At 45.4% G+C, this 23,477-nt stretch overlaps 2 protein-coding genes across 3 annotated transcripts in view; one reads left to right on the top strand and one right to left on the bottom strand.

Annotated features, from left to right (window-relative positions):
• Positions 1 to 6,865, top strand: part of LOC115202323 (max dimerization protein 4) — a 44,939-nt gene extending 38,074 nt beyond the window's left edge. The window contains exon 6 of the mRNA XM_029766407.1: positions 1,715 to 6,865. Coding sequence (XP_029622267.1) covers positions 1,715 to 1,908 — 194 coding nt within the window. The 3' untranslated portion in view covers positions 1,909 to 6,865. The remainder of the gene's footprint in view (positions 1 to 1,714) is intronic.
• A 2,902-nt stretch (positions 6,866 to 9,767) lies between these two features.
• On the bottom strand, positions 9,768 to 23,477 carry LOC115202322 (PRELI domain-containing protein 1, mitochondrial). Of its 2 annotated transcripts, none has more exons than XM_029766404.1 (6): positions 23,352 to 23,477; positions 21,835 to 22,059; positions 20,788 to 21,013; positions 18,943 to 19,056; positions 16,794 to 16,872; positions 9,768 to 10,334 (listed from the first exon to the last, which is right to left on the bottom strand). In XM_029766404.1, exons 2-6 carry the CDS (start codon positions 22,032 to 22,034, stop codon positions 10,219 to 10,221), a joined length of 735 nt encoding a protein of 244 aa, XP_029622264.1. In that variant the 5' UTR covers positions 22,035 to 22,059; positions 23,352 to 23,477; the 3' UTR covers positions 9,768 to 10,218. The 2 variants fall into 2 exon arrangements, with proteins under 2 accessions (XP_029622264.1, XP_029622265.1); XM_029766405.1 differs by lacking the exon at positions 23,352 to 23,477 and adding an exon at positions 22,518 to 22,539.

Here is a 23,477-nt window from a genome sequence, read left to right as displayed (position 1 = left end):
GGCTGGAGCTAGACCGATGCTAGACTGGAACTAGACTGGAGCCGGGCTGGAGCTAGACTGGAACTAGACTGGAGCCGGGCTGGAGCTAGACTGGAACTAGACTGGAGCCGGGCTGGAGCTAGACTGATGCTAGACTGGAACTAGACTGAAGCCGGGCTGGAGCTAGACGGGAACTAGGCTGGAGCTAGACTGGAACTAGGATGGAGCTATGCTGGAGCTAGACTGGAACTAGGCTGGAGCTAGACTGAAACTAGGCTGGAGCTAGACTGAAACTAGGCTGGAGCTAGACTGAAACTAGGCTGGAGCTAGACTGAAACTAGGCTGGAGCTATGCTGGAGCTAGACTGGAACTAGGATGGAACTAGGATGGAGCTATGCTGGAACTAGACTGGAACTAGGATGGAGCTATGCTGGAGTTATGCTGGAACTAGACTGGAACTAGGATGGAGCTATGCTGGAACTAGACTGGAACTAGGATGGAACTAGGATGGAGCTATGCTGGAACTAGACTGGAACTAGGATGGAGCTATGCTGGAGCTATGCTGGAACTAGACTGGAACTAGGATGGAGCTATGCTGGAACTAGACTGGAACTAGGATGGAGCTAGGATGGAGCTATGCTGGAGCTAGACTGGAACTAGGCTGGAGCTAGACTGAAACTAGGATGGAACTAGGATGGAGCTATGCTGGAGCTAGACTGGAACTAGGATGGAGCTAGACTGAAACTAGGATGGAACTAGGATGGAGCTAGACTGGAACTAGGCTGGAGCTAGACTGAAACTAGGATGGAGCTATGCTGGAGCTAGACTGGAACTAGGATGGAGCTAGGCTGAGCTATAAGGGGCTGGTGCAGTTAAGGATGCCATGTCTGCTCCTTTTGCTTATTCCAACTGAAGTTCATTTAAGTTAATCCATCAAGGTTTTTGTATGAAACTCTCAAAATGACCGTTTGTTGGGCGATTACATGGATGGCTTCTCTCGAATCATATGACCACGTTCCAGCCATTTTTCTTTAATGGGAACCGAGTTGACCAAGCTCTATGGCTGCGTTTGCACATGCAGTCCAATTCTGATATTTTCTTTACTAATTGGTCTTTTGACCAATCAGATCAGCTCTGAAAAATATATGATGTGAAAAAATCTGATGTGATTTGTCAAAATACCAATTAGTGGAAAAAAATGTATACAGTATCACTCCTACTTGGCTCCTGGAGGCCCCTGGGTAGGAGACGGGTGTTGTTGTTTACTGATCATGAGGGTGGTAAACACGTGGGGGATGTTTATCAGTAGGGGGAGAGATTACTGGAGGTAGTACAGAGACCTGCCTGTTATACAAAGTTAATGACCGTCTAAATCCGGTCCTAATCCGCCCGGCGACACACAGAGAGGGCTCCTCAGTGTACGTGCCCAAAGTTCAACACGAACGAAATACAACAACGCTGTTTTGTACCTCTCTCTCTGTCGCTCTCTCTCTCTCTCTCTCACACTCACACACACACACACACACACACTCCATCTCCCTCTCTCTCTATTTATCTCCCTCTCTCTCTTTCTATCTCTCTCTTTGTTTCTGTTTCTATCTCTCTGAAAGTCCTGTTGTAGTTATTGATTTGATTCCATGAAGTGTGGAGACTAACAATATGTCTCTCTCTCTCTCTCTCTCTCCCTCTCTCTCTCTCTCTCTCTCTCCCGCTCTCTCTCTCTCTCTCTATGCAGAGGTGGACATTGAAGGCATGGAGTCCCCCCTGGGCGAGGGTGAGCTTGGCGAGGGGGACAGCGTGGACGAGAGCATCAGTGACGACGGCCTCCTGGACGGCGAGGAGGAGGAGGACTACAACCTGCAGAGCAGCTCCAGCGACGCCAGCTACACACAGCATTCCTCCCACAGACTGCAGCCGCACCACTGCTAGGGGCCACCAGGGGGCCCCTGAGGGCCACACCTCCAATCAGCCCTCTATGACCCCAGCCCCGCGCACCCTGCTATTCCCTTCCTACCCCCCCTAATATTGCCCCAGCACGCACCCCCCCCCCAGCCCACGCTACGCCGTCATCAGCCACTCTCCCAGCAAACAGCGGCTGTGGTCTCCCCCTCCTCCGCCCATCCCCAGTGTCCCCATTGGCGCTTATTCCCTGGAACCAGGAAGTAGACTGTAGACGTTCCTGTCGGGGCTGACTTCCTGACTTTCTCCTGTCCTAACCCCTACACCACACCCTACCTCACCCCTATCCTATCACCCCTTGTCCCGCTTATCTTGCCTAACCTGACCCCCAGACCTCCCTCACCTCTACCTGTTGTTGTGGCTGTGGGATCGATATAGCAGAGCAGTTTGTGGTTTTGTTGGGGACCTCTGGTGTGGTGGCAGACAGCTTTGACTTGTCAATGGGAACTCAGCATGTGTGTGTTTAACTGTGTGTGTGTTTGTGTGTGTGGCATAGTTGTGTGTGTGTGTGTGTGTGTGTGTGTGTGTGTACGTGGTATAGGATAGAACGTTAGCAGGCACACTTTCTGATGGAGAAAAAAAAGAATGTTCTATTGGAACATATCTCTTGTTAATCTACAAACCCCAATCAATGTTACCAAGGGCAGCACATTGATATCTCTCCCTCTGGCTGAGTTCCTTAACCACTACTCCACACTACCGAACACAACACTAGAAGTGGGTCTGAAATGGCACCCTATTCCCTATATGGTGCAAGTGTCTGGAATGGCACGCTATTCCCTAAATATTCACACACGGTGCATCCCCAGAATCGCAAACCATACTTTACTTTTCAGTAGCATATTGATGTAGCAATAAAACACGGAAAGATATGATACTGCTTTCTCAAGCATTTAAGCGATTCTGGTGGGTCAATTTTGTCCCAAAATGGCGGCATGGTTGCCCTCTTTTACTAAGTTATAGAGGGCAACTGGGCATTGTGGAGTGGAAGACAGTGGATCAGCAGGATCAGGCTAACCTTTCCTGTTATTCACTAATAGATCCATTTATTACCCTGCTGTCATCAGTCTACTCCAACAGTTCTAGATGTGTGTATGTGTGTATGTATGTATGCAGGCGTGCATGCGTAAGTGTGTGTGTGCACGGTCGGTACACATTGACAAGTCAAAGCTGTAGAAGTGCATAAAAATAAAAACCCAGCTCTAATGATCAGCTCTCTGTAGAGGAATAGGTATTGCATCAAAACTAATCATAACAATGCTTTCATTTCTCTAACTCAAAGGTAGATTAATGTATTTTCTCTGCTATATCTGTTAGCTAGATACTACTTCTGAAGCTTTGGGGACATTGTAAAAGACCAATGTAATATATTAGAAATGTACAGCACTGTCTCCAAAGCCATGCACACTAGTATAAAATATTGACGGAAGAGGCATATCTTTGGCCTTCTGAACATTTAACCGTTTAGGCCTGAGTTTCTCTCGTAATCCTTAGAGCTTGGCATTCCAACACTTCAAAAAGGGCCAGTCCACAACTTGGCAGGTCTAACCAAAAAAAGAAAAAAAAAATTCACATAAGACTTAGAAAAACATTGCAATGAAAAAAAAATCTATCGGTCACTGAAAGTGATAGTGTAGTCTATATTTTCTATTCTATTTTCCTAAATGTTCTCGTTTAACGAAAAGACAAAAAAGAAGAGTATATCTATATAAATATCAGACAGACAGACAGACAGACAGACAGACAGACAGACAGACAGACAGACAGACAGACAGACAGACAGACAGACAGACAGACAGACAGAAGGCCAGGCTAGTTGAAGGTAGAGAGAGTGTAGGACAGGGAAGCTAGGAACCTGGCTGCCCCCTTTTCTCTAGTACTCTCCCCAATGTCATTCTGTGCCTTGGTGAGCCTTGGTGACTGTTGTTGTGTGCCCCCCTCCCTCCTCCTCCCTCCATCCCTACTCAGGTCTTGACCCTGCTACACACTCTCCGAACATCCACCCCCTTGCCCCCCAGCTCCACCCCTTTTCGGAGTAGATGAACACTTTGTTTTAACCCTTTCCACCCCAAGCCAAATGGGGATGCTGACTCCTCCTTGAGTGAAGAAGGGGCACGTGAAGAACTGATTTTAGCCCCTTTTGCCTCCATCGAGTACTCCTCAAGGTGTACCCCTGGTGCGGTTGCCAGGTACGCCCTACCCACTTGACGCCTGCCCTGCCACGCAGCTTAAAGTCAACACTGACCATACTGGTAACTCCCGATGGCAGCTTCCATTCACTCGCCCTGGCTGGTCATTATTGGGGTTCAATCAGTCAACCTAATTAGGGGTTTAAACTGCTTATTTTGTTGTTGTGGCAGCCATTTTGTTTTGGCTCTGTTTATGAAATGCACTTGTTTTTGAACAGGAAACCATTGGGCGAGGAGAAGGGAGGAGAAATCCAATCAATGAAGGCAGCTCGTGGTGTTCTCCCTCCCTCCCTCCTCCCGGTGGCACCTTCCCTACTCTACTCTACTACCATAGTTTTACCGTGACCCTGGTGGTCATGGGGCGTCTCGAGACACAGCAATATGACCATCTTGTGCTTTTTAAAGAAGAAGTAGGCGGTTGGTTGGTAGGCAGGCTTGGGTTTTAAAGAAGAAAAAGCCAGATTCGTGCTTCGACTCTGTGGTTCATTTTGTGACCAACAATGTTAACATCTCTGTTGATGGATTTTACCTCTGAACTCTCTCCATACACTGAAGGAGGGCGAAAAGAAACTAACCCGAGAAAGATAAAGTTCTTGAGTTTACATTCATGTCAAGGACCTATGTACATGACTGTTAGGAGCACAGATGTACTACTCTTTCGGTTTGCTTTTGAAATGAACAACTGAGTAAAACTTCTCTTGCACAGAACCTCCCATCAGCTAATGTGAGGCAATGATTAAGTAAGCGGAACACACGTGGGCCAGATATGAGATTTGTCATTTTCAGCGACATCATTTTCTAATGCACATAGCGCACGTTCAGAAAGACTTGAGTGGTTGGAGAGCAGGTGTATTAGCAGGGGAGGATAATGATTCAGATACTGTTACAGATACTGAATGTAGGAGCAAAAGAAGTTGAAAAGACGTTAAACAGACGTTTTTTGGTTGAAAAGACGTCACCTTTTCAACGTCTCGTGCTCACTAGGTTTCAGGGAATGAGACTGCTGGATAGTGGTTATGGAATTTCTTTCAATGATGTGCCTTGAAAATAACTTTGTTTTCTTTTAACCAGAGAGATTGTACTTAAAGTGTGACAGAGATTGCTGAGCAAATCACTTGGCGATAGGCATTGAACACTAAATGTGTTGATTTGTGAATGAGTTTGGAAACACCTGGGAAGTCTCGATGGAAAGATGTGTGCACGACTCTCAACCCTGTCACAATGCAAAAACGACAATATTGTAAAAGTAATCAATGGTGCTGTCCAACAAACTTCCTTTAAACGTCAGAGCGGAGCAGAACTGAAATCTCGATAGCTATGGGGGGGGTTTGACACACTTATCAATCAAAATGTGTTGACTTTTGTCGAAGCTGAGAGGTGGTTGATCTCTGCTTTAAAAATCATCTGGTCTGAAATGTATCCAAGTGTGTTTAATTTTTCTTTTCGAAGCACAAAAAGCACAGCGAAATGATGATTGAGTCTGTCTGCCAGGCTATTGCTGCCAAGGGAGTCAGCAGGAGGGTGGAGGAAGGGAGAGAGAGAGAGAGAGAGAGAGAGAGAGAGAGAGAGAGAGAGAGACAGCGAGAGAGAGAGAGAGAGAGAGAGAGAGAGAGAGAGACAGCGAGAGAGAGAGAGAGAGAGAGAGAGAGAGAGAGAGAGAGAGAGACAGCGAGAGAGAGAGAGAGAGAGAGAGAGAGAGAGAGAGAGGGGTGAAATAAGGTTGAGGTTCAGACCAAACAAGCGAAGCCTGTATAGAGGCAAGGGAAAAGTCAACAGACGGACATACACTCAAACCTGGGTTCAAATAGTATTGTGAAATCTCTGAAAACACTTTAGCTGTGTTTGATTGTGGCTGTCTGCATGTTTTTAATGGAATGGGCCCAAAAGAGCAAATCCCACCCATCTGGCTGGCAGGCAGATTTAACAAGCAAAGTATTTGAAATCTTTCTATTTGAGCTCAGGTCTGACAGTTACTTTCAGAGACAAATAGAACCCATTCCTGTCCTCTGCAAGTGCAGTGCTATGAACAAACAATCGAATAATGCCGGAACGAAAACCCGATTCCTGCCAAATAACTAGTCACTTTGATTTTCTTTCCACCCCCTTGCAGACAGTCATCAGACACCTATGGAATCCCATCTTAAATCAGCTTTAATAGCAACATGAAATGTAGATTTTAGTCCAAGTGTATCATTGTCCCTCTTTTTAATCCCTCACTAACCCTTTACTGTCTTTTCTGTTTCTTTCTGTGTGACATTGCTAGAGCACCGTCTGAAGATAGGAATGATTTTTTTCCTCCTTTATGTTAAGAGTTCTGCGATTGGTCTCTTGTTGTCGTCTTGTTGTCGAGTTGGCATGAGAGAACTCTTAGTCCCGAGGGTGTTGTGTGTCTCGTTGATAGACAGTTTAGGGGCTCCGGAACTTTGGCCAGAGGGGGGCTGGTTGAGATTAGGTTCAGAGGGAGGGAGGGAGGGAGGGAGAGGATGAAGGGGGCTGAGGGAGCTTGACATCGTAGTCAGGCAAAACACTGAGTAGGGAGAGTTCTGTGCCAGAGACCTGTGAATATGTTCCTTTAATAGCAGATGTTGTAATATGCTTTCAAAAGATGTGCTATATTATATAAGTTCCTATGTATGGATACATGAGTTTACCTGGTGCTGGATAACATTTTGGCACACACTTGAAGGTATTACTGTGTATTCTTTAATTGTAATATAATAAAAAAAATGTTTTTTACACAAGGTTGTCACAGCCTCCTTATTTGCATGATTGAAATATATTTGTGTTTTAATATTTATAGTGGTTCTGAGAAAGTCTAGCTACCGTCCAGGCCAATGGTGGCTGCTGAGGGGAGGACGGCTCATAATAATAGGTGGAAAAGAGCGAATGGAATGGCATCAAACTTGTATTTGCTACCATTCCAGCTGTTCCGCTCCAGCCATTACCACAAGCCCCCTCCTCCCAAATGAAGGGTCCACCAACCTCCTGTGGTCTAGGCCAGCCGTTAAAAATATTTGATGTAGTTCTAACAGACGCACACCTGAAATGAGTCAACTAATCATCAAGCTGCTGTTAATTTGAATCAGGTGTGCTGGTGTTGCGTTACACCATCATTATGGAACGACTGGGGCTCAACGTAGGATTGGGTTGAGAAAGGCTTGTCCAGGCTGTTGTAAGTACTTGATTCAATAGGAATTCAAATGATTCTATTACTTACTATGCAATGATAATACATGAAGGTGAAGCAATGTATTATGTAAAATAACCTCTGTAGTCTGGTGGAGATTGGAGAATGAGAAACACAGGATGGTGAAGTGGTTTATGTAAAATAACCTCTGTAGTCTGGAGACTGGAGAATGATACACGGGATGGTGAAGTGGTTTATGTAAAATAACCTCTGTAGTCTGGAGACTGGAGAATGATACACGGGATGGTGAAGTGGTTTATGTAAAATAACCTCTGTAGTCTGGAGACTGGAGAATGATACACAGGATGGTGAAGTGGTTTATGTAAAATAACCTCTGGAGACTGGAGAGAATGGCCAAACAGTAATAAAAGGTCCAATGCAGCTGTTTATCTCAATATCAAATCATTTCTGGGTAACAATTAAAACAGTTAAAATCGTCAAAGAAAAAATTGTTTCTTAGCAAAATGCAAGAAGTTCTGCCAGTCTTTTCCAACAGCTCTTATGCTAAAAGGACAATTTCACAGTATTATTCCAACCTCATATATAAAAACACAGGAAAATCACTGACTGCACTGCCCCTTTAAATAGTTGGCATGCTGAACTTCTACAGGCTTGTTTTAGGCCCCCTGTTGTCAGATTACTGCAATAGCATCACAACATCGACTAAATTGTACATAGGAATATGAAAACCATGGCAATGAACGTTACACGATTTCATGACAATAATATGCAGTAGTTTAAGTTTACATAACTAAGGCCTGAACCAAAACAAAATGAAAGCTGTATCCCAAATAACAATATTAAATCAGATTTTTATTTAAGTGCAGTTTTCTTTCAATGTTAAGACAATTTCCTCTAGTCTAAAATCATAACATCTAGTTCTACCTTAAAGGAATGCAGCAAAAATATTAAGAGACAGACAAACCAATGTCGGACTAATACATTAATGTACAATAAAACATGAAATACATCAACTGTCCCTGGTAAACGTCAAATTCTTAATTTGATATCGCTTGATATATCCAACAAATCAATCGTAGACCTCATTGACAAATTCAGTCGCATGACGCAGTTGAAGGGTAATACAATAATTACTCATTTATATTATTTGATAAACTCTCAAACTCCAGCATACATCCAGTGTTGTGGAATTTATATTATTTCTTCAGCTTGCCTTGGTACCTTTACTGTTATTTGGCATGTCTGATTTGTCATGTTTTATGCTTTTCAAAACAGGCCTCACTGACAGTGCACAAGAGATAAATGTCCCAGAGCTTACTCAAGTCAGGGTCGTGTTCATTATGGCACACCGTATAAAAACATTTTGCAACAGAAAGTGTTTCTATTGGACAAGTTCAGAAAATACACTACATGACCAAAAGTATGTGGACACCTGCTCATCCAAAATCATGGGCATTAATATGGAGTTGGTTCCCCCTTCGCTGCTACAACAGCCTCCACTCTTCTGCGAAGGCTTTCCACTAGATGTTGGAACATTGCTGCGGGGACTTGCTTCCATTCAGCCAGTGAGGTCAGGCACTGATGTTGGGCAATTAGGCCTGGCTTGCAGTCGGTGTTCCAATTCGTCCCAAAGGTGTTCGATGGGGTTCAGGTCAGGGCTCTGTGCAGGCCAGTGAAGTTCAACAGACCGTTTCTGTATGAACCTCGCTTTGTGCATGGGGGCATTGTCATGCTGAAACAGGAAAGGTCCTTCCCCAAACTGTTGCCACAAACTTGGAAGCACAGAATCATCTAGAATGTCATTGCATGCTGTAGAGTTAAGATTTCCCTTCACTGGAACTAAGGGGCCCGAACCATAAACTGCCACAGACCATTATTCTTCCACCAAACTTTACAGTTGCCACTCTGCATTGGGGCAGGTAGAAGTAGTGTTCTCCTGGCCTCCGCCAAACCCAGATTCGTCAGTCAGACTGCCAGATCGTGAAGCGTGATTCATCACTCCAAAGAATGCATTTCCGAGCTTTACACCACTCCAGCTGATGCTTTGCATTGCGCATGGTGATCTTAGGCTTTTGTGCGGCTGCTCAGCCATGGAAACCCATTTCATGAAGCTCCCGACAAACAGTTATTGCGTTTACGTTGCTTCCAGAGGCAGTTTGGAACTCGGCAGTCCCATTCTGTGAGCTTGTTGCCTACCACTTCACGGCTGAGTTGTTGTTGCTCCTAGACGTTTCCGCTTCACAATAACAGCACTTCGTTGACCAGGGCAGAAATGTGACGAACTGACTTGATGGAAAGGTGGCATCCTATGACGGTGCCACGTTAAATCACTGAGCTCTTCGGTAAGGCCATTCTACTGCCAATGTTTGTCTATGGAGATTGCATGACTGTGTGCTTGGTTTTATACACCTGTCAGCAACGTGTGGCTGAAATAGCCAAATCCACTAATTTGAAGAGCTGTCCACATACTTTCGTATCTCTGTTTCACTCAGTTTGAGAACATTTTCTTTTGTTTGGTGCCTATTGAACATGCCGCTAGGTTGTGGCAGGCGGTCAGACAGGGGCTCAGTACCTGAGATGTATTAATGCTAATTAGCCCCAGAGGAGCAGAGCCTAGCCCCAGAGGAGCAGAGCCTAGCCCCAGAGGAGCAGAGCTGTTAGTGGTTTAGATGGACATATTGTACACATACTGCACACCGAGACCTTAATACAAGCAATCTTCCAGTCAATGAAAAGGCAGCTAAAAGAGTGTGTGAGTATGTGCAGCTCAATTCTGATTTGTTTTTCCTCACAAATTGATATTTTGACCAATCAGATCAGCTCTGAAAAAGACCAGAATTGGCCAGCCTGTGTGTTGCATGTGAATGTGTTGCTTGTGCCTGCCCTGCGTGCACAGTGTCCCAGTCCTGGTTCCAGCCGGCAGCAGTGGATGTTCCCCTGTTGTCACACGTACTGCTGGGGCTGTTTCTGCGGGGCGGCGGCCGAGGCCAGGGTCTTGGCTTTCTCTGTAGCAGTCTTCACTGTGTCCCGGACGCAGGGCTGACGCTGGGGTGCCTCTCCTGTGGGCAGAAGACGAGAGAGACATGGGGTGAGTGTGTATACAGTAAACTAACCAACTCGGTTCCAAAACTGGTGCTACCATGAATCCAACATGTAAACATGGAGTGAATGAATATAACTCCACATTACTTCAAGACTTGATATCCTGAGTCTAAAAGTGTGTGTGTGTGTGTTAGAAAGGTCACAAGGCTCAGGTAACAGGGATCTTGTCATGATGAGGAAGCCAGCAGGTCTTCTGGTTAGGGGTTTGTTCCTGGGTCAGCATTCTCTCTAACAGTGTGTGGTTTGGTTTTACTATCCTTGTGGGTACCAAAAGTCCTCACAAGGATAGCAAAACAAGTAACATTTTTGACAAGTGGGGATATTTCACCGGTCCCCACAAGGAAAAAGGCTATTTTAGACTTAAGGGTTAGAGTTAAGGTTAAAGTTTAGGGAAAATAGCATTTTGATTGGGAATACATTTCAAAACAAACGTGTGTGTGTGTGAGATTGCCCTCTACAAGTGTGTGAAACAATATCATAACCTTCCATCTATCCATCCATCTAAAAAAGGCTATTTTAGACGTAGGGGTTAGAGTTAAGGTGACCTCTACCATCCCCAGAGGTCTCCTAGTCAACACACTACCACCGTCACAACACAGAGACAAGCAGAGCATTCCTCTTCTTCAGTGTGAGTTGTGAACACTGAGGCCATCCAAATGCTTCTAACAGATACTTCAAACATCTGTGGAAAATATTTAGACTGCCAGAGAGGAGAGGAGCCAATCTTGGAGTTGAGGTTGAGAGATCCTATCTGAAGCGACCAGTAGGGAGAAGAGGGAGAAAGACAGACAGACACACACACACACACACACGGCAGGCACAATGGATCCAGTGAAACAGGCCAAGAAAGACAAAGATGAAAGTTAGGGAAAGGGATCCAAAGAGGGCGAGCGAAAGCTACTCAGAAAAAGGTGCCGGGGACTCCAGAAAGAGAGACCTAGACAAAAGTGTCTTGGTCAGGCCCACTGAGTCTGGCCAGCCTCCAGTCTCCAGGACATGGGGTCAGTGGCAGCATATCGTGATGTGGCCCAGAGGAACCTTAGCTCAGGGGACAAACTGTACTGGGAACAGGGACAAGGAGAGATGGGACAGAGAGAGGAGGCTACTACAGTAACTGTACTGGGAACAGGGACAAGGAGAGATGGGAGGAGGCTACTACAGTAACTGTACTGGGGACCAGGACAAGGAGAGGAGACAGGCTATAGTAACTGTACTGGGAACAGGGACAAGGAGAGATGGGAGGAGGCTACTACAGTAACTGTACTGGGAACAGGGACAAGGAGAGAGGAGGAAGCTACAGTAACTGTACTGGGAACAGGCACAAGGAGAGAGGAAGCTATAGTAACTGTACTGGGAACAGGCACAAGGAGAGAGGAGGAAGCTACAGTAACTGTACTGGGAACAGGGACAAGGAGAGATGGGACAGAGACAGGAGGCTACTACAGTAACTGTACTGGGGACCAGGACAAGAAGAGGAGACAGGCTATAGTAACTGTACTGGGGACAAGGGGAGGCTATAGTAACTGTACTGGGAACAGTGACAAGGAGAGATTACAGTAACTGTACTGGGAACAGGGACAAGGAGAGATGGGAGGAGGCTACTACAGTAACTGTACTGGGAACAGGGACAAGGAGAGGAGATGGGCTATATATAGTAACTGTACTGGGAACAGGGACAAAGAGGGGACAGGAGGAAGATACTGTACTGGGAACAGGGACAGAGAGGAGGAAGATGTGTTCTATGCTAGGCCAGGGTCTGGCTAAGACTTCATGGCACCACATATACTGTTCTACTACAAATAGCCAGTAAGACAATGGGAGGGAAACTATGACAACACACTCTCTCTACTCTCCCTCAGTCTCCCCCTGACTGAACCCAGCCCAGCTGCACGTCTGGAGCCACTGACCAGAATAACCACAGCCCTGGTCCCTTCCCAGGGCCGGCTGCCTTGGCTGACCGCCAGAGCACCCTCTCTCTGGGGGGGGTGGAAGGCTTCTGAGGCCTCCACACAAAGCCACATCTTTCCTCTGGGCTCTTTGAGCTCAACCCTCGCTCCCGCTCTCTTTTTCTTCGCTTCTCTTTCTCGGACGCTGTCGCGAACCTCGCGGCTGGAGATGCAGGCAGGAGGGGAGATTAGTCGCTTCACACAAACGAGCGTGTGTGTGCGCATGCAGTCGCAAACACAAGCAGACACACCGATGCAGTCGGATAGTCTTTAGCACACACGCCAACAGAAATACGTGCAGTCTCACACACTCCGTTATGAATAAAAACCCCTTTTGATGTTGGGCAACGACAGCAGGAGGTGGTCCTGGTTGTTTCTACCACACTGTCTGAAATGGCACCCTACTCCCTATTGGCCCTGGTCAAAAGTAGTGCACTACATAGTGGATAGGGTGACGTTCCAGACGCACGTGACTTTGATCAAACCTTGTTGAATATCTGGTATGCTCGTTTGACGATTTCTCAGTTTTGTACCATCCTTGCTCCGACACCTTTCACAGTATCGGAGCTACTGCCTAGCTGGCGGTGTGTATCGGTTCTGGCTGCTCCTGCGGAGCCCAATTAACTGAAAAGTCGGGCACAGTGGGAGGTTGGGTAGGCCGAGCGGTGCGAAGCGTTAAGATAAAGGGACCCTGTAAAGGTTTAAACGCTAGGAACGATCGTCCACTATGTGGGGGAATGATCTGGCAAGGGGTCTGCACCCCGAGGAAATATTACATTCCCTAAGTAAGTGAATTAATAAAAATGCATGAAACTAGAAAATGTCCTTTGTTCATGTCGCCTGAACAGGAGAATTAAATATCACAGTAACAAATCAATTTAGAGTGGAATATTATGTGAATCATACCTACATGACTCACAGCTAAACTACATTTTTCATGAAAATAAAATCCCCCTTGACATTCATCTCAAGTTCCAGAATTCCTTCAGCCTACATGCACTTGCATCAACTGGGGCAAAATGACAGTACACAGTCTACAAAACATTATGAACACCCGCTCTTTCCATGAAACACACTGACAAGGTGAATCCCTTTATTGATGTCACTTGTTAAATCAACTTCAGTATAGGTGAAGCATTGAGACGAATCGTGTGTGTGCCATTCAGAGTGAATGGCCAAGACAAAAGATTGAAGTGCCTTTAAACGGGATATGGTAGTATATGCCAGGTGCACAAGAACTGCAACGCTGCTGGGATTTTCCCCTTTCAACAGTTTGCATTGGTGTCAACATGGGCCAGCATCCCTGTGGAATGCTTTCGACACCTTTATAGTCCATGATCCGAAAAATGTAGGCTGTTCTGAGGGCAAATGGGGTTGCAACTCAATATAAGGAAGGTGTTCCTAATGTTTTGTACACAGTATTTGCAGCAGCTACTGATAACCACAAACACAATACAGGATCTAATGCTCTAGAATAGCTGGTGTCTGTCCACATTGATGCCAAAGGGAATCATGACTGTACTGGACTGCATTGTTCCTCAACTACTGTGGATACTAGAGATTGTTCTAGAAATGGCTGCCTAGTGGCTACAGAAGCTACTACCAGACAGACATGTGGCATCACCCCAGCAAGGGGTTGGGACGAGGGTGTCACAGATCCATGGCTCTGATGTAATATCCACACAAAGTCTACACCTGTTGTCACGTACGCCAAATACAAACTTTGATTTGAAACACACCATTTAGGAAGCCATTGTTGTGTCTGAAATGGTATCTTATGTACTATATAGTGCAGTGCACTACTATTGACCAGGGCCCATAGGACTAAAGTAGTGCATTATATAGGGATCCACTTCAGTCTGTATTGGACAAGTGGTACAATAGTATGGATATTGGATCGTAGCCATACCGTCACCATAGTGACAGACCCTAGTACTGTACTGACCACCATAATAAACCTGAGACCTAGTCCAGCTGTAGTGACAGACCCTAGTACTGTACTGACCACCATAATAAACCTGAGACCTAGTCCAGCTGTAGTGACAGACCCTAGTACTGTACTGACCACCATAATAAACCTGAGACCTAGTCCAGCTGTAGTGACAGACCCTAGTACTGTACTGACCACCATAATAAACCTGAGACCTAGTCCAGCTGTAGTGACAGACCCTAGTACTGTACTGACCACCATAATAAACCTGAGACCTAGTCCAGCTGTAGTGACAGACCCTAGTACTGTACTGACCACCATAATAAACCTGAGACCTAGTCCAGCTGTAGTGACAGACCCTAGTACTGTACTGACCACCATAATAAACCTGAGACCTAGTCCAGCTGTAGTGACAGACCCTAGTACTGTACTTACCATCGCAATAAACCTGAGACCTAGTCCAGCTGTAGTGACGGCATGATGCACACAGACAGAGGGGACAAAGACAACAATGGAAATATGTCCTATAAGTATTTTAGTTAGGTGTGTGTGTGTCTAGTCTGCTGCCTCAGCGTGACACTAAGACAATGTCAGACAGAACGCAGACCTCGCCACCGTCATGGTTACCATCGTCATTGCCAAACATTGGACATCTGTGATTTATCTGTTATGAACTGATGTTTGACATACAGTGCATTCAGAAATTATTCACACCCCTTGGCTTTTTCCAATGTTGTGTTACAGCCTGAATTCAAATGTATTATTAAAATTGAGTTTGTCACTGGCCTAAACACAATACCCCATAATGTCAAAGTGGAATTTTTACAAATAAAAAGCTGAAATGTATTCAAACCATTTATGACAAGCCTAAATAAGTCCAAGAGTAAAAATGTGCTTAACAAGTAATGGACTCACTCTTTGTGCAATAAGTTTAACATGATATCTTTTTTTTTATGACTACCTCATCTCTGTACCCCACACATGCAGATAATTGTAAGGTCCCTCAGTCGAGCAGTGAATTTCAAACATGGATTCAACCACAGACCAGGAAGGTGTTCCAATGACTCGCAAAGGTGGTCACCTATTGATAGATGGCAAAAAAAATAATCTTTGAATATCCTTTTGAGCATGGTGATGTTATTAATTACACTGGATGCTGTACCAATACAGGCGTATTAAGTCACTACAAAGATACAGGCGTTCTTCCTAACTCAGTTGCCGGAGAGGAAGGAAACGGCTCTCTATATGTTCAAGCATTGTGGTGGCTGCATCATGTTATGGGTATGCTTGTAATCGTTAATGACTGAAGAGTTTTTCAGGATAAAAAAAAATATATACATGTAATGGAGCTAAGCACAGGCAAGATCCTAGAGGAAAACCTGGTTCAGTCTGCCATGCACCAGACACTGGGAGATGAATTCATCTTTCAGCAGGACAATAACCTAAAACATGGCCAAATTCTATACTGGAGTTGCTTACCAAGAAGAAAATGAATGTGGCCGAGTTACAGTTTTGACTTAAATCTACAGAAAGACCTGAAAATGGTCAACAACTAATTCGACAGAGCTTGAAGAATTTTGAAAAGAATAATGGGCAAATGTTGCACAAACAGGTGTGGAAAGCTCTTAAGTAACTTACCCAGAAAGACTCACAGCTGTAATCGCTGCCAAAGGTGCTTCTACAAAGTATTGACCTCAGAGGTGTGAATACTTATGTAAATATGAGATGTATTTCATTCGTAATAAATTTGCAAAAATGTCTAAACATGTCTTCACTTTGTCATTATGGGGTATTGTGTGTGTAAATGGTTGAGGAAAAACTATAATCCATTTTGAATTCCATCTAACACAAAATGTGGAATAAGTCAAGGGGTAATGAATACTTTCTGAAGGCCCTGTGGCATATGGCGCAGTCACGTAACGCGTGGGACAAAACACTTGTCTGTGACTATACGGCTTAAGCTAGTCGCATGGGATATTTTCAGCCTCTGAACATAGACAAAACGGTTGAATCATTGACTCAATCGGACTCGTTCAATTAAGAGTGGGAACTTGTAGGTGTCAATCTTTAGGGAGGGATATCTCCGAGACGAGAACATGGCCATACTCAGACATGCAGTAAATCAGTAATCATTATCGTCGTATCACTCCACTCGGCGAAGGACTTAGAGACGCGTCTGTCTGGCGACGCAATCGCGGCCTGATTATACACGGACGATTGTGTGTGTTACACTTCCAGGGGAGAGAGATCTGGCATCTGCTCACCCAAAGGCATGATGGGAGGGTTAGTGTTGTGAGTTGATTGGTGGGTGGGAGCTGTGATTAATTTCACAACTTCACTTCAGACCACAGCAATCAGCCATGAGTAGACTTTGACAGACTTTTTGGTACTTTGTGTAATGTGGAAAATATGACGGAAAGCATCAATCTCCCAAAAATGTAACTTTTTCCCTCAAAAAAAAAAAAAAAGTTTGCCCATCGCCTCAACCACATCATAAATCCCAGAAATAAAGTTGTTTGGTTTCCTACTTCAGTACGTACCGTGTAAGTTAGACAGAGCGTACTCCAGGCCCTTCATGGCCTTCACCTGGTTGCTCTTGAAGCGGGCCAAGCCAAACTCCTGGGGAACAGAACAGACGGACATGACAGGAAACAGCAGGGTTTAAATGGGGAGACATGAGCACAACGGCAGTGTACTTTCCCCCCCCTCTCTTTCTCCCTCCTTTCATCTCTCTCTTTCCCTTCATCTCGACTTCCCTTTCTCTCTCTAGGGGTTGTTAAGGCTAGCACACACATGATGATGATGATGATAATAATAATAATAATAATATAATAATAATAGGCAAATTAGTTTTCTAATATAATAATAATAATAGGCAAATTAGTTTTCTACCCTTGCGTAGAAAACGTTCCTGGTGGAAGATTACCATTTCTTTGTTTTGGCATCTGCAGACACACTTTTCCTCTTGTGCCATTATTCGACCCTATAAACCCGTGTGTGTGTGTGTGTGTGTGTGTGTGTGTGTGTGTGTCTGTGTGAGACACAGAATGCCTAGCTTGCTGAGGTGGAAAATACTTATGTGGGCCTCTTAGATTTGTCGACCAAATATCTGGGTCGAACTTAAGGGAAAATCTGTTTTTCAACTCAGACTGGGCTTTTCTTATAGATGGATTATATATACACATATGTTCTCATAGGTGTCCAACAACAACCGCAAGCAGATCCTTCAAATTGATTTCCCAGGCTACAAAACCAAATGTATTGCTGCTTTGCAGACTGCTGCTATTCAATATCTGCTCCCATTAAAAGGGTCATGGCTTTGGTGATGAAAAGGGGTTGTCTGTCCTGAGGTACTTGAACTATTTTGCTGTAGTGTAGTGGTCCTCTGAGCCTCGTATACGTGGATGTATTCAATAGCCATCAGACCTGGGTTCAAATAGTATTTGTTATCCATTCAAATAATTTAGCTGCACTTGTTTGAGCTTGATTGGCGCAATGTCACCAATGGAGTAGTCCCAAAACCAAACTCATTTGGCACCCCAGATAGGCTCAATCAAACTCTCAAAGTATTTGAAAGAAAGCAAACACTATTTGAACCTAGGTCTGCTTCGAACATTACTTTAGTCCTGGATGTAGACTACATACAGGGCTGTCCTATAGCTGGTCTGGGGCTGGGCTGTCCTATAGCTGGTCTGGGGCTGTACTGTCCTGTAGCTGGTCTGGGGCTGTACTGTCCTGTAGCTGGTCTGGGGCTGTACTGTCCTGTAGCTGGTCTGGGGCAATACTGTCCTGTAGCTGGTCTGGGGCAATACTGTCCTGTAGCTGGTCTGGGGCAGTACTGTCCTGTAGCTGGTCTGGGGCAGTACTGTCCTGTAGCTGGTCTGGGGCAGTACTGTCCTGTAGCTGGTCTGGGGCAGTACTGTCCTGTAGCTGGTCTGGGGCAGTACTGTCCTGTAGCTGGTCTGGGGCAGTACTGTCCTGTAGCTGGTCTGGGGCAGTACTGTCCTGTAGCTGGTCTGGGGCAGTACTGTCCTGTAGCTGGTCTGGGGCAGTACTGTACTGTAGCTGGTCTGGGGCAGTACTGTCCTGTAGCTGGTCTGGGGCAGTACTGTCCTGTAGCTGGTCTGGGGCAGTACTGTCCTGTAGCTGGTCTGGGGCAGTACTGTCCTGTAGCTGGTCTGGGGCTGTACTGTCCTGTAGCTGGTCTGGGGCTGGTCTGGGGCTGTACTGTGCCGTCCTATAGCTGGTCTGGGGCTGTACTGTGCCGGTCTGGGGCTGTACTGTGCCGTCCTATAGCTGGTCTGGGGCTGTACTGTGCCGGTCTGGGGCTGTAGTGTGCCGTCCTATAGCTGGTCTGGGGCTGTACTGTGCCGTCCTATAGCTGGTCTGGGGCTGTACTGTGCCGTCCTATAGCTGGTCTGGGGCTGTACTGTGCCGGTCTGGGGCTGTAGTGTGCCGTCCTATAGCTGGTCTGGGGCTGTACTGTGCCGTCCTATAGCTGGTCTGGGGCTGTACTGTGCCGTCCTATAGCTGGTCTGGGGCTGTACTGTGCCGTCCTATAGCTGGTCTGGGGCTGTACTGTGCCGTCCTATAGCTGGTCTGGGGCTGTACTGTGCCGTCCTATAGCTGGTCTGGGGCTGTGGTGTTTTCGATTGTGCTGTTCTGTTCTGTATGACATCTGTGCTGTACCTGGATAGGTCTGGAGAAGCCGTAGACTCCAGAAGAGATCCAGGCCTCTCGTCTGAGCAGCGTGAAGGCAGGCCGGTCCTCTGACTGCTGGAACACGCAGCGCTCCTCCACCGTCTAGGAAAGGAGGAAGGGATGGGGGAGAGAGAGGGTTGTTAACCAGCTGGTGTTGGTTTGCTGCCCTGAACTATAGGGCACAATACATAAAGAAGCAAACAACTTCAATGCAAAATGAATGAAGAACAAGTTACCAATTCCACTTCCTTTTGAGTAACTGGTTGCGTGCGATAAAATTTTTTGGAAGAGTCTGACATTTTGTTCCGAAATATGATCTTGGAGATGATTACAAAGTTGTTCCATCTGTCTAGTGATATGAGTCATCCTCTCCTTCAGCTGCCGTCAAGTGGAATCAAAACAAGACAGCGCTCGCTAGCACGCCGCCACAACGCTTTGCGTTAACTAGACGGCGGGCATAACCTGGCGGGGTGTGGGTGGGTGTGTTCCTTATGGCGCTCCTCTCTGCTCATCCATCAAGTTGACAGCACCATATATCTTGATCGATAGACACCAAGTGTTGGCGATCTTGAGATGAATACAAAGTGGGAAGGGGACGAACAAAGTGCTGGTTGAATCATAAAAAGGTCTGTGTATGATTGCAGTGTAGGTCTAGTTGACATTGACCAGGTATAGTGAGGTAGTGTCTCATTTAGTCTCTCACATTAAAGCCTTGTTCTATTGCTGACAGTAGAACGGAGAGTGAACTCTGACTCTCCTAGAGACTTGAGACGTTAACCATGATATTCACCCACCCTGCAGACTCAAAGGTTACACAACTTCATCTCTTTCTCATCCAACAAACCAGGTCCCTGAGAAACAGAAAACCACCAACAATACATTTCACGTCTGTGTCTCTTTAGTTAAGTGTTTACCAGTCTGAACCAATATCCAGCCAGACTGCACAAATGTTGCAGTTTTTTGTGTTTTTTTTAACGAAATGTCACAAATTATATACAATGGAAAACCTTGTGGGTATCAACATGAAGGAATTTCTCTGGGAAACTGTATATTTATTGTGCTGTAGGCTTGGAGACGGTCGGTTGCTAGAGAAAACAAACAAGCGCGACCAGTAAACAAGCCAGTCTCTCAGGGGGGCGGGGCAACGCAGAGGGCACTTTCTTGTCAATGTCTAGGGTCTTGTGGCTGCAATATAGGTCAACCACTGGAGGTCATGAAGGGACAGATGCCAACCAAGCCTTAACCATTGAGGAAAAGATCTTCCATTCCGTATCTAAAGATATGCAACAATAACACTTTATTTGGACAGCAGTTTTCATGTATACGTGTATATCAAAGTCTCTGTTCAATAGTAGGCTGTGTGCTAATACGTAGATACATTCTTATCTTAGTCAATACTAATAGTGTCAGTCTTTCCTTTTTTTAGAGGCGGTGCGCCGCTGCTAAATGCAGTAGGGGAAACCCAGCGTGTTCCTCTGTCTGGTGGTGGTGCTGATACTATCTCCTAAAGATAGAAATCCGTGTTCTAACAAATACAAGATACTCCACGGTGTTGAGTCAGTGTACTGTAAAAGGACATGAACGTCCACCAACCTAGTAAAACATATAGAGAAACCTACACGTACTAACAAACGCATACATGAACTACATGTGACTGGCTTGAGCGTCAAAACCACACGTTTGGTGTTGCAAGCACCATGCTCCAACCACTAAGCTGTGGGAACCAGTATCCCTGGGTTCCAAATCGACACCTAGCCCCTACTCCCTAGCCACTTCTTGGTGTAGGGGCTAGGGGTCGATTCGGAATGGAGCACATGTCGGGGCGTACCTCACCATTAACGTAGTGTGGTTGAGGTTCCAGGTGTATGTGGTGAGGCTCTTGGTGACCGGGTCGACGACGGAGTCCTCGACGATGTAGACGGAGCGTGAGAGGTTGGAGGGGAAGAGGAACTCGGCCCAGCGAGGCATTCGATTGGTCTTGGTGAGCAGGCGTCTGGAGAGAAGCCGCTGGTCCACCGTCACCTCCCGGAACACCACGTCCTCCGTGAGAACATGGGTGCTGATGCACGGGAACACACACAATGTTGGCGGTATGCTAGCAGTTGTTCAGACAACTGTAAACGACATAACATATCACGACACTTGACATACTCCGCAAACAAATGTTAACATTGTCAGTACTTCTGAATTTAACCTGCTAAATAGTTGCAGATTTGTGCATTTCAAGTACTTGTATTTGATTGTTAGCAATCGAATACAAACCTTGAATCAAGTAGTCAAATAAAAGGAAAGATGGCTGGGTTAAATACGGAGCAGATATTAACAATACAAACAATATTAATCACTTGACTGACTAAGTCACTTCCTTCTGATCTGACAAAGCTGGTATCACTTCTCCACTGTGGTCACTCTCAGTTCTCCATCTTAATAAAATCTTCTCACGGTTGTTTTTTCTAAACTTGTAACAGCGTTAGACACCATAATCTCATTGTGATTGAGAGTAGGGCAATTCCACAGTAACATAATGATGCTGAGACTCCGATTTTTCACTTTAGAATGTATAAACAAAAACCAATGATTGCAAACTTTACCAAACTGTACAACTCGATGCATAAGGACTACTTGTAACAATGTCCACTGAACATTTTACAAAAACACATTCTGTTGAACAGTGCAGATGCAGTTTGGCTATAGAATGACGGTTGGTGCAGATTCACATTCACAGCTGATAGCAGGAGAAAGCAGACAGGTTTTCCATGGGTCTGGAGTTTGTTACTCAATGGAAAATAGGCATATCCCTTCTCTCTCCTACTAGATGCGCATCTCACCAAATCGTTGAGGCATCCGCCATAAAAAGCGGGTCAGCGCGAGGTCCTGTACCTGAATGGGTTAGGATACCTCTGCCAGAAGGCAGAGACAACATGGTCCCACGTGGTCCTGATGTCTATGTCGTTAGAGAAGTACTTGACCATTCTCCCCCTGCCTGCCGATGTGCAGGCTGTTGGTCTGAACGCGGACTTCTTCGGCTTGTCCTGTCTGTGATAACTATGCTGGGTGCTCTCAGATGCTACTGACTCCATCCATACCTGACGCACACACTGAACCCTGGTGAGGAAGAGAGGTGGAGAGAGAGGGGTATTTCAGGATAATAGGTATATTAAGACTGAGACCTTTCTCAGCTACATGTAGGTCTGATAACATCAGATACTGTATGTGTTCAAAACAGAACCAAAAAGGTATGTTGCTCTGCTCTAGGTTTGTAGCTACAGCCCTCTGTGGTTATGTGCAGCTTCAATAATTTTAGTCAATTTAACAGACACTTATGCAGTGAGACTTACATGACAAATTAGGGCTAAGTGCCTTGCCCAAGGGCACATCGGCAGATTTTTCACCTAGTCGCCTCGTGGATTCGAACCAGTGACCTTTCAGTTACTGACCCAATGCGCTTAACCGTTAGGCTACCTGCTGCACGTCCCACAAAATAGGATGTACTGTGTAAAAGTAGCTAGCTTAGTATCTCCTGACAGCTGGGTCAAATACACACAGGTATCATATGGACTTACTGAGCAGTACACCATGTGGGGTATCACCGTTCGCTTTACTAGACCTGTCACAGATTCAGTCACATACTGTACAAGGGGAGAAGGAACATTTCTCAGGTTGCATGGGAAATAACGTGGCCCCCTGCAACATGTGACAGTTGTGACGTTAGATGACGATTGGCACGATGGTCTTCACTAGTTACCACAGCTACAAAGTCATTATCGCTAAACCCTGCCTATTCCTACAAATTATCTTCTTAAAATCTAAGCTTTATCCTAAACTTAACCACACTGCTAACCTTAAGACTAACCTTAAATTAAAGACCAAAAAGCACATTTTTGTTTTCATATTTACGATCTAGCCAATTTTGACTTTGTGGCCGTGGTAACTAGTGACAAGCATCAAACTGCTTATTCAATCGACAAAGCATACCGGTTTTGAAATTAATCTTGTTCTATGAATACTTAGCTACATTGCCAAGCACATAGCTCCCTTTCCCTTTACAATGTACTTGTCTGGGTTGAGCGTGCTGGTCTTTGTGGAACATGTCACATTGACTGAAGTGGCATGGCACGATCGTGCTATCAAGCAACCTAGCTGGCAAAAACACTCAATTCATGCACTATTGTGAAGGCTAGTTAAGTTATTAGCTAGCTAGTAATTAACTACTATACGGGTTTGTGTAGCTTACTGACATCATTTTAGCAGTTCTACATGGTGAAATGTACCGTTAGCTATCGTTTTGTTACGTGTTAGCATGAGTAGCTTAGCTAGCTAGCTAATTCCTCAAAAGACAGATTATATCAGGTTATCAAACTGTACTGAACTATGGCAAGTATTTACTGTTCACATACCTGATATACTATCGCAGCATTTATGGGGATTTTCAGTGCACCAATAGTTAGATTCCCTCCGTCATGTTCCCTATTTTGATAGTAGCATAACAGCAGTCGTCATTGAATCGGAAGTTACCCAGTCCA

Source organism: Salmo trutta, chromosome 11, assembly GCF_901001165.1.
Source record: "Salmo trutta chromosome 11, fSalTru1.1, whole genome shotgun sequence".
NCBI lineage: Eukaryota > Metazoa > Chordata > Actinopteri > Salmoniformes > Salmonidae > Salmo > Salmo trutta.
Note: the sequence above shows the minus strand (reverse complement) of the source record. Positions and strands in the feature narration are given on the sequence as shown.